The 11,951-nt window shown below is 43.2% G+C and overlaps 1 protein-coding gene across 7 annotated transcripts in view; it reads right to left on the reverse strand.

Moving 5' to 3' along the window:
* Positions 1-692, reverse strand: part of FXR1 (FMR1 autosomal homolog 1) — a 62,822-nt gene extending 62,130 nt beyond the window's left edge. For all 7 annotated transcript variants that reach the window (XM_072618384.1, XM_072618382.1, XM_072618383.1 and 4 more), the window contains exon 1: positions 458-692. In XM_072618384.1, the coding sequence (XP_072474485.1) occupies positions 458-508 (51 nt within the window). In that variant the 5' untranslated portion in view covers positions 509-692. The remainder of the gene's footprint in view (positions 1-457) is intronic.
* Positions 693-11,951: the final 11,259 nt, after the last annotated feature.

Here is an 11,951-nt window from a genome sequence, read left to right on the forward strand (position 1 = left end):
CCTACGCCCCCACTTCCCGGAGCGGTAGAGCGAGGCCCCGCGCGGAGCCCAAGAGGCTGGCCCAAGGTCACCGGGCCGCGGGCGCCGCCGCCGGGCCTCCCCGCCCCCTCGGCGGGCCTATGAACGCACAATCCCCGGATAGCCTGGGCCCGCCCCACCCCGGCCAGGCGCAGCGCGGCGCCCGGAAGCCCCGGGCCGGTCCCCGGCGGCTTCAGAGCCTAACGGAGCCGGGGTCCGAGACCGTTAAACCGCGGCCGCCGGCGGCGCCAGGAGGCAGGGCCCGGGCCGTGCCGCCCGCCGGCCCGCCCGCGCCCCAAGCCTGGGCCGCCCACCCCCGGGGCCGCCCCTTCCGACTTCGGCCCCGGCTCCGGCCCCGGCCTCGCGTCCACCCTCCCCCACAGCCGCCGCCCCCTTCCCCGCCCAATCCCGGCCTCGGTCCCAGCCCCGGCCCGGCTACCTTGTAGAAAGCCCCGTTGGAGCCGCGAACCTCCACCGTCAGCTCCGCCATGTTGGAACCGCAAGGGCCGCCGGGAAGGGGTTCTAGAAACTTTCCAACCAGAGGGGAGGAGGGGGGAGGGGCGTGGAGGAGGTGGGGTGAGGGGCGGGGGGGAAAACAGGGCGGGGACTGGGGATCCCCCGCCCCGCACCCCGGGGTCTCGCCGCGCCGCTGCGCCGCCGCGCCGCCGCCCACCCCGGACGCGCCCGCCCGCCCGCCGCCCAGCCGGATCCCTCCGCCCGCCGGGCCTCAGCACGCCGCGTCCGCAGCGTGACCCGCCGGCTGCCTCCGCCCGCCCGCGGCAGCCTGCGAGCCTGCTAGCGGGCCAGCCGGGCGGCGCCGCGGGAGCCTGGGGGCGGGGCCAGCCCGGGGCGGGTGGGGGAGGGGAGAAGGGAGGGGCGCCCCCTGTTCCGCCCCGCCCCCCGCCGCCACCGCGGCCGTCGCTTCGCCGCCCTCCCCTCCCGCCACTCAGCCCCGCCCCGGTCATTCTTTGGCCAGCTCCCCCACCCCGACTTGGCCGAGAACGTGACCCCTCCCCCGGGGGTTCGAATCGCCGGCCCCCCCCCACCGTCCGGCCCCTGCGGCGGAGAGGCCCCGTGGGCGCGGAGCTCGGAGGACCAGGTTGGGCCCGACCCCGCTCACCAGCCCGGGGTCTGTCCTCGTGGAAGGCGCTGTCGGTCTGAGAACACCGGGCGGCTGTCTTCAGAATATTTCTCCCCAACTGGCTTCCTCTGTAAAACTGCTCCAGTACCCCAACCCTGCTCCGAGAAGGGCCCTTCGGCGTCCGAACGAGGAGCGCAGGGCACCTCCTCCTGGGCGAGACCCCCGTCCCGGCCGGCCCCAAGGAGCCCTTCCTGGGTGCCCCCGGGGCCATTTGTGTTTGCTGGAGAGGCGTGGGCACCCCCCAGCGTCCCGGGGGACCCTCTCCCTCCTCCTGTGTTAGGGCTGGAGGACGCAGACTCTTCCAACGGGCTCCTAACAGCTTTATCTGCCTACGAAGAAGAACCTACTGCGTGCTGGGCCTTGCAGAACCGGGATGCCGTTTGCTGATGCCAAGCATTCCCGGCTCCCCAACTTTCGGGCTTTGAGGGGTGCCTAGGAACGCTGGGAGGCGACGTGGATTCGGTTCCTAGCAGAAGTCCCCTCAAACCACAGACCTCAACCCCCTTCCCACGCCTGTTGGCACTGGAGCTGTTTCAAGGGCACCCAGGGCAGTCAGAGGATCTCCACCTTGGTGATGGCATTGGGGGTTGATGGCATTCCCTTGACCTAACTGGTAGAAAACATCGCCTCCCATCTGCACAATCAGCTTGCATTCAATGGCCTTCTCCGTCCCAGACGCTGTGTAGCTGAAGCATGAGGCACAAAAATGGTTTTGTTCTAAAATGGTAGAACCTTACCTCAAAGGGAGTTTGTTGCTTTAGAGATACCTACTTAGATCAAGGATGGGGAACCTGTGGCCTCAAAGCCACACGTGGCCTGGTAAGTCCTTGGGTGTAGCCTTTCCACAGAGTCCAAGTTTTACAGAACCTTCTAGGTCCTCAACTGTGGCCCTTTGAATCCAAACTTCAACCTTCTAGGTGCTCAACTGGGGCCCTTTGAATCCAAACTTCAACCTTCTAGGTGCTCAACTGTGACCCTTTGAATCCAACCTTCAACCTTCTAGGTGCTCAACTGTGGCCCGTTGAATCCAAACTTCAAAGACCAAATCCGCTGAATAAAAGGATTTGTTCTATAAAACTTGGACTTGGTCAAAAGACAGCACCCAAGGACTTAGAAGTCACAGGTTCCCCACTCCAGACTTAGACGAGATCAAGGGAGGAAAAATCTATGTTTCCATCTCTCCTTTTTACTCTGGGCAAAGGAAAAGGATCATTTCCGTCACCTCTGCAATTTCCATTCCAAAAGTTTCTCCTTGGGCCCAGGACACATGGATTAACTTGAATCTTAATGGATAAACAGATAAGGTAATAAACATAAATCTTAAGGAAGGAAAACTTGAGGTCAAGGTGGTGGAAAAACCTTCATCTAGAACAAAGCAAAATTCAAAAAATGTGAACTGAGTGGATTAATAAAAGTAACTGGGGCTCATTTTGGAAATTAAACCTTCTGAGTCAGGCTATCACAATTTAGAATGACCTAAAACTGACATAAGGATTTTGTTTCATGTCTGTTTTCCTATTGAAGATTATGTTGTTCTTGTTTTAATAAGTGAGATGATTAAATGTTTTGTCATTTTTTTCTTTTAAATCAGCATGTAAAGAAATCTCTCAGATATGTTACTATTAATATTGAATAAGAGATTCTCTCAGTGAATAAGTATTCATCTCATATATAAGGCATCCCTTATCTGGCCAAAGACAGAGCTAGGTAGAGGCAAGGCTGAGATTCAAATAAGTGTTGAGTAAGTCGTTCTGTAACAATGGAGCCCAAGCATTTAATGAGCCTGGTGAGGGAAGTACTATTATCCCATTTTACAGAAGGGAAAATAGTCTCAGAGAGGCTCTTGCCCCGGAGGAGCACAGCTTTCAAGTGTCAGAGACAGACTTGTGAATCTAAATTGATTCAAAGCCAAAGTCCTTTCCATTCTAGATATTAGAAGACCTTGAAGATCCACCCATATCTTATCTAAAGTCTATGATTCTAAGCCCCATGTCCTTTCAAACTGGTATTCCCATGTACCTATACTCCTTCTAATCCTATCTTTTTCAGCCAAGAATTCTCTCCCACAGGATAGTGACAGATCTGGATTTTATAAATGACTCAGCAGCAGGCATAAGGAAGGATGTCTCAACTGTTTTTCCAATGGGCTGTTTGGACATCTTTTATTTTTATCACAACCTATCAGTTTGTTACCATACCAGAAAATTAGCTGGAACGTACTCACAGATATTAAAGAAAATAACATTGGGACTAATGAGTGAAGTCAGTTGAATTGAGATCGGACAATATTGTCTAACAGCTTTGGAAACAGCTACTCCTTTAGACTTCTATGATGAATAATGCCATGACTACTTAAAGGGGGTGGGAGTGAGGGTGGAAATGCTGGTTTTATTTATTTTTCTAGTTCTAGAACAAGCCCTTTATTTTCCAGAGAGTCCTCCAGTCCCTCAGATTAAGGGTCTGGCTCTACATTCCCTAAATCTGATGTAAGTTTCCCAAATGTCTCCCCTGTCATTTATGAGCCTTGAAACCTCAAGGAAATCACATAACCTTCCTGGGTTCTTTTTTGTCACCAACAAAATGTGAAGGTTGGACAGAGCCTCTGAGGTTCATTTTACCTCTTAGACTTATCAGGATGAGGATTAATAGCCAAACTGAGGAGGAGCGCCTTATCCAACATAAATGCTTCTGTCAACGGTTGAATTTCTGTTCAAATTCGTATATCAGTTACTAATTTAGCTATATGACCCAATACGAATTCCTTAACCTTTCTGTGCCAGAATTTTCAAAGGTATAAGATGGGGATGATGCCAACTCCCAGTGTCTCCTCCTTGGGTGATTTTAAGGATTAAAAGGAGATGATTATAAATTTGAAAGATTTATCTAGAAGATTATATATGAGATATATAAGAAAGATTCTATACACGCACACACGCACACACACACATACATATTTATAATATAATGACGGTTGTTGTGTCCTGTCCAACTCTACGTGAGTCTTCTTGGCAAAGATAATGGAGTGGGTTGCCTTTTTCTTCTCTATTGGGTACCCATGTTACATATGAGGAACTCATGCAAATAGAGGTTAAGTGACTTGCCCATGGTCGCATAGCTAGTAAGTGTCTGAGTCCACATTTGAACTCAGGTCTTTTTCACTCCAGGTTTGATACTCTATCTGCTACACCACCTAACTGTCCCATAATGCAGATAAAACATCATTGTTACAGCCTCAGTAAAATATAAGCAACTTGAGGTTGGAGACTTTTTATTTCTTTTTTTTCTCTAGGATCTAACTCCAGTGCCTTTCCTCTTAAGTGACTTTCATTTAATAAATGATTGCTTACATCCAGACCAAAAATCCTCCAGAAAAAAAACACACCAAAAAATCTGAACTGTCTTTACCCCCAAGGAGAAGATTTTTTCTATTAAGAGGTATTAAAGTTGTGATAATAATGAGTTCTTACCTTCATGTTTCCGTTTATATTTTTGAGACTTTTTCCCATTTAATTCTGACGGTCCCTTCAGGGAAGTAAGAATGTCAGGAGACATTATCCTCTTCGTCTTACAGATGAGGGAAATGAGGGACAAGAAGTTTAAGTGACTTGTTGTGGCTCACGCCACTAAACTGGTAAAAGTGTAGGAATTCTAGAGTTCAAGTATGCCAAGTTAAGAATTGCAAAGTTCAATTTTATTTATATCAAAGAATTGTGTGTGGGTGGTGTGGGGTGGGGGTGCGTGAGTGTGAGTGTGTGTGTGTGTGTGTGTGTGTGTGTGTGTGTGTGTGTGTGTGTGTAGAAGGAGGAAAGTTGGGACTACTGTCCCAGGTTGTTGAATAAGGTCCATATTCCTGTCTTTTCATTTAGAAGCCTAATTAAAAGATAAATAGGCCAATAGCCTGAAAAGTCCCAAATATATCAAGATATTTAGAGGACTTATGGTAGGAAAAAACTAGAAACAAAACAGATACTCATTGAACAAATGAATGTGTAACAATACTCATACCATAAGAAAGAATGACAAAGAATTTAGAGAAGCTTAGAAAGACTTATATGAACTGATACAGAATGAATTCAACAGAACTGGGAAATGTATATATGTACATATATATGTGTGTGTGTGTGTATAACCACAACATATATGTATATACACACATATATGTACTCATATACATATATATACTCTTTTTTCAGATACAGAAAATAAATTTATCAAAGTGAAAATTGTGCTTTTTTCTCTCTCTAAAAAAATATTACATGTCATATGGGATGATTCCATGGGAAGGGGAAAGAGAAAGATATGTAGCATAATGCACTGATGTAAGAAACAGAAAATATCCATAAAAACTTTAAAAAATAAACCAAATATAGTATTAATTATAATAATCAAGTTTGGCCATAGAAAGGAGATGAGAAAGTCCACCTCCCTTCTTTGCAGAGCTATGGGCATGAAACATTGCATATACTGTTGGACTCCACAACATAATGGTTTCTCTGAACTTTTTTTTCTTTGTTATATAGGATGGATTATTAAGCAGGGGAGAGGGAAGGATTTCCTCATCAACAAAATGGGGATAATAATCTGTGTATTATCTACCTAATAATGTTGTTGTGAGGAAAACATTTTGCCTTAACCTGCTGTAGGAATTTGAACTAATCCTAATAAAATAAGAAACTAGCTTTTCCCTGAGGTTTCTTAGAAGTTCAAGATTTTTGAACTATTCTGCCTTTCAATATTGTGTAGTTAAATTAACCCCTACAAAAGTGTTCTTCCTATCCATCCCTCAGAGTAACAGGGTAGTGATTGTACTATTGAAGGGCCAGACTACATAGGGAAATTAAATACACACACAGACAGACAACACACACACACACACACACACATACACACACACACACACACACACACACACACACACACACACACACTCCCCCCTAGTAGCATGGATGCTCTGTGAGGGCAGGACCTATTTCATTTTGATCTTTGTAGCCACAGTGCCTTGTACGTAAGAGCTGTTTAATAAATACTTGTTGAATTGTCTGTCTGATGTCAAATACTTTGACTATGTAACCAATGAAATGAAAAAAAATTTTTCAATGGTCCCCAGTTTTGTGGAGACTCCTTTTGCTTCTTCATTGAAAACAGTGGAACTGTAGGAAGCAAGAAGAAGGCAGTAATACATTTCATTATCTAGAGTTTATAGTTTGAAATAGAAAAGCAAATAATTATATCTCAAATAAGTGCAAAAAAGTAATTGTTAACGTCAAAAGAGAAATAAATTACAAGATTAAAAGCCATTAACAACAAAGAAAACAAGATTCTATCCTCTTAATTTTTTGAAATAGCTTTGGAAATGTTAGCTATTGCCCTTATATGATAAAGGAATAAACCTTGGTAACAAAGCTAAAATAAAAAGTGGCAGTATGATGCTGGAGAAAGAATGAAAGATTTGAGAAGTCAGAGGATCTGAGATCAAAACCTGGTTCTGCAACTTATCACCTGTGTGACCTTGGGCAGCCACATAATCTTTCTGGGCCTCAGTTCCCCCTCAACCAGTAAATGGTCAGACTCTAAAATTCCCTTCTAACTCTAAAACTATGACCTTATGGTATCTAATTTTTAGATGATGTTTTATTTTAAGAACTAAAGAGAATCAGGGAAAAATTAAGGATAAATAACTTCAGCAAAGTAGTAGGAAATAAGAAAAACCTGCCTTGATAAAAACAATAAAAGTAACTCAGATGATATAGCATATTAACATTTTTGCAAAGCACTATGTATATGTGTATATATACATGCACACATATTTGTGTGTGTATATATGTGTGTGTGTGTGTGTGTGTGTGTGTGTGTGTGTGTGTGTGTGTGTACACACATATTTTTGTTATTCAGTCATTTCAGTTCTTGTCTGACTCTTCATGACCCCATTTGGGGTTTTCTTGGCAAAGATACTGGAGTGGTTTGCCTTTCCTTCTCCGGCTCATTTTACATATGAGAAAAATGAGGCAAACAGGGTTAAGTGACTTGTCCAAGGTCACACAGCTAGTAAGTATCTGAGGTTAGATTTTTAACTCAGATCTTCCTGACTCTAGATTTGCGCTCTAACTACCTCACTGCCCCAAACACACACACACACACACACACACACACACACACACACACACACACGCACGTGTGTATGTATGTATAATCTCCTCTGATACAATAGACCTATGATGTACTTGCTATTGCCATCTCCATTTTCCAATGAGACAGCTGAGTCTGAGGGATGTCAAGAAACTTGCCTTGGGCCATACACAACTAATAGTTGTCTGAGGCAAGATTTTAACCCAAGTATTTCTAACTCTAAATCCAGTGCTCAATCCACTTTAATTATGATCAATTAAAAAAGGCATTATAATAAAGTGAAATATCATTCACTATAATAATTAAATATATTGAATATTTAGGATTCACTATGAAGAGAAGCACAGATCATTTCTAAGTAAAGATGATTATAAAACAAATTCTGGAGAATTAAAGGAATTAAATAACTAGAATTAAATGATTTTTTTTAATGCTTTGGGTGATGAATGTGGCAATCTTCTCAATTAATCTATAGATTTCTATAGATTTAATTTTATGTTGATCAAAATACCAACAATATACTTAATGGTTCTAGATAAAACAATGGCAAAATTCACATGGAAGAATGATAGTTGGAGAATATCAAGGGAAATGATGAGAAAAAAAGTCAGAGACTAGAACTGACATATTTCAAAGTATCCTATGCAGCAGAAGTGTCAAACGTGGACTCCATGACAATGTGGAGAGCAGCTTAACCACATTAAAATGTAATCGGGAAATATTTTAACACAATAAAACATAATGTTAATATATGGTTTTCTAAGTCAAGATTTAGCCCACAAGGATCCTTCTGTGCAGTTTAGTGGGCCTCATTTCTATTTGAGTTGGAAACCACTGATATACAGCAATAATTATTATAATTATAATTGTAATTGTAAAAATCTGATATTTCCGTGATATCAGAATTAAGCCCCTCCTTCCTTTTACCAGTCCATAAATTGTATTCAAGAAAATATTCAGGAGAAAGGATTTTGAGTGTCGCTGGAAAATATCATATTGTTGTTCAGTTGTGTCTGACTCTTCATGACCCCATGGACCAGAGTATGCTAGGCCCTTCTATCCTCCACTATCTCTCAAATTCTGTCCAAGCTCATGTTCATTGTTTCCATGCTATCTGTTCGTCTCATCTTCTGCCACCCCCTTTTCCTTTTGCCTTCAATCTTTCCCCACGTCAGAGGCTTTTCCAATGAGTTCATTATGTGGCCAAAGTATTTTAGCTTCAGCTTCAGTATTTGTCCTTCTAACAAGTAGTCTTTAAATATTGACTTATTTGTTCTCCTTGTTGTCTAAGGAACTCTCAAAAGTCTTATTTAGGACCATGATTTGAAAGTATCAGTTCTGCAGGGCTCAGTTTTCCTTTTAGTCCAACTCTCAAACAGTCATACATTACTGCTGGAAAAGCCATAGCATCGACTATACAGACCTTTATCAGCAAGGTGATGTCTCTGCTTTTTAGTATGCTGTGTAGATTTGCCATAGCTTTCTTTCCAAGGATCAAGTATCTTTTAATTTCATGGCTGCAGTTGCCATCTGCAGTGATCTTTGAGCCCAAGAATGTAAAATCTGACCCTGCTTCCATTTCTTCTTCTTCTATTTGCCAAGAAGTGATGGGACCAGTTGCCAAATTCTTAGTTGTTTTTTGTTTTAATGTTAAGCTTCAAGAAAACTTTTACACTCTCTTCTTTCATTTTCATCAAGAGCTTCTTAATTCTTCTTCACTTTCTGCCATCAGAGTGGTATCATTTGCATATCTGAGATTGTTGATATTTTTTCTGGCAACCTTGATTCCAGCTTTTGAATAATCCAGCCTGGCATTTCACATGACTTACTCTGAATATAAGTTAAATAAGCAAGATGACAGTATACAGCCTTGTCATACATCTTTTCTTGTCTTAAACCTATCAGTTGTTCCATATCCACTTCTAGCTATTGCTAGAATAGCTAGAGAAGAGAAAAAGGTAAGATGATCTGATACTTTGAAGAATTGCCATGTTTTGTTATGATCCACACAGTCAAAGACTTTGGTGTAATCAGTGAAGCAGAAATAGATCTTTTTTTTCTTCCTGGAGCTCCCTTGCTTTCTCATAATCCAGTGAATCTTGGCAATTTGGTCTTTAAGTCTTTTGCCTCTTGGAAAACCAGCTTGTACTTCTGGTAATTCTCAGTTCACATATTGCTGAAGCCTGAATATATTGCAGAATCATAAGTATAACTTTGCTGGTGTGTGAAATAAGCACAATTTTCTAGTAATTTGAACATTCTTTGGCATTGCCCTTCTTTAGGACTGGGACATAAACTGATCTTTTTCAATTCAGTGGCCACGGTGGAATTTTCCAAATTTGCTAGTATGTTGAATGCAGCATCATCTTTAGGATTTTAAATAACTCAGTTGAAATTCCATCACTTTCACTAGCCTGACTTCTTAGCAATGCTTCTTAAGGCCTACTTGGCTTCATTGTCCAGGATATATGGCTTTAGATCAGTAACCACATCATTGTGGTTATTAGTGATATTAATATCTTTCTTACATAGTTCGGTATAGTGTTGCCACCTCTATTTATTCTCTTTTACTTCTGTTAAGTCCCAACCATTTTTGTCTTTTATCATGTCCATTTTTTCATGAAATGTTTCCTTGATATCTCTAAATTCTTTTTTGGAAGAGATTTCTTGTCTTTCTCATTCTATGGCAAACAGTGCAGTATCATAGTAATACAAATCCATGCTCTAACCACTGATGGTGAAGGGTTCTATACAGACCTACAACATCTTCTAGAAATAACACCAAAAAAAGTCACATTTATCAGAGGGGCCTAGAATGCTAAAGAAGGAAATCAAAAGATAATTGGAATAACAGGCAAATTACAAAGTGAAGCAGAACAGAGACTAGTAGAGTTTTGTTAGGGTTTTTTCAAAACCCTGAAAGGTGACTCTATGCATGGACATCACCAGATGGTCAGTATCAAAATCAGATTCAGCATAGACTTTGCAGCCAAAGATAGAGAAGCTCTGTAGAGTCAGTAAAAACAAGTCCTGTGGCTCAGATCCTGAGCTTCTTACATTGAAGACAGTAGGGAAAACCATCAGATGACATAGGTATGACCTAAATAACATCTCTTATGAATATGAAGCAGAAATGATAAATAGATTTAAGGGATTAGATCTGGTAGATAGAGTGCCTGAAGAACTATGGATGGAGGTTAGGGTTAAGATTGTACAGGAGGCAGCTACATAAAACATCCCAAAGAAAAACTAGAGCAAAAATATGAAATGGCTCTTTGATGAGACTTTGCAAATAGCTGAGGAAAGAAGGAAAGAAAAAGGAGAAAGAAAAAGATATACTCAACTGTATGCAGAGTTCCAGAGAACAGCAAAGAGAAATAAGAATATTTTCTTAAATGAACAATTCAAAGAAAGAATCATGTAAACAGCATATAATCATACAGAGTAAAATTGACACTGGCTACAAACTAAAAAAAAATAAATTGTGGTACACTGCAATAGATACCTAATTTGGAGTCAGAGGGCTTAGATTCAAATGCCAGCTCCTACACTGACCTTAAGGAAGTGGCTTCCCCCCTCCACACCTCAGTTTCCTCTTCTGTAAAATGGAGGGATTAAACTAGATGAAAGGGGGAGGAACCAAGATGGTGGAGTAGAAAGATACACATATGCTAGCTCCGAACCCACAGCCCATAAAATACCTGTAAAGAAGAACTCCCAACAAATTCTGGAGCAGCAGAAGCCACAGAACAACGGAGTGGAGGAGATTTCTGTTCCAGAGAGACCTGAAAAACTGACCCGAAAGGTCCATCACACACCAGACCCGGATCAGAGCCCTGCCTTGGCCGCGCAGCACAGAGAGGAACAGATCTGAGCAGGCTCCAAGGACAGACTCTCCAGCGGCCCCGAAGGTCCCTCCACCCACAGGTGCCAAAGGTCAATGAGAGGGTCTTTTCAGCTCACCAACAGGGGAGCGGAATGTCTCCATAACTCAGGCCCCCTCAGGAGGCAGCAGCCAAGGTGGCAGCAGACAAGGGCACCCAAAGCAGACAGGAGCTCAGATCCATTGTTGAAGGTCTCACATAAACCCCCTGAGGGAACTGAGACGCTGAGGCAGCCCTGCCCCCACCTGAGCACCTGAACTTAATCTCACACTGAATAGCAGCCCTGCCCCTGCCGAAAGCCCTGAGGCTGGGAAGCAGCATTTGAATCTCAGACCCCAAGCTCTGGCTGGGGGGATCTGGAGGCCAGGTGGGTGTGGAGAGGACACTCAGAAGTCAAGTCACTGGCTGGGAAAATGCCCAGAAAAGGGGGAAAAAAAATAAGACCATAGAAGGCTACTTTTTTGGGGAACAGATATGTCCTCCCTTCCTTTCTGATGAGGAAGAACAATGCTTACCATCAGGGAAAGACATTGAATTCAAGGCTTCTGTATCCCAAACATCCATAATTAATATTCAGTGGGCTCAGGCCATGGAAGAGCTCAAAAAGGATTTTGAAAATCAAGTTAGAGAGGTGGAGGGAAAAATGGGAAGAGAAATGAGAGAGATGCAAGAAAAGCATGAAAAGCAGGTCAACACCTTGCTAAAGGAGAACCAAAAAAATGCTGAAGAAAATAACACCTTGAAAAATAAGCTAACTCAATTGGCAAAAGAGGTTCAAAAAG

The sequence above is a fragment of the Notamacropus eugenii genome, chromosome 6 (genome assembly GCF_028372415.1).
Source record: "Notamacropus eugenii isolate mMacEug1 chromosome 6, mMacEug1.pri_v2, whole genome shotgun sequence".
In the NCBI taxonomy this organism is placed as follows: Eukaryota; Metazoa; Chordata; class Mammalia; order Diprotodontia; family Macropodidae; genus Notamacropus; species Notamacropus eugenii.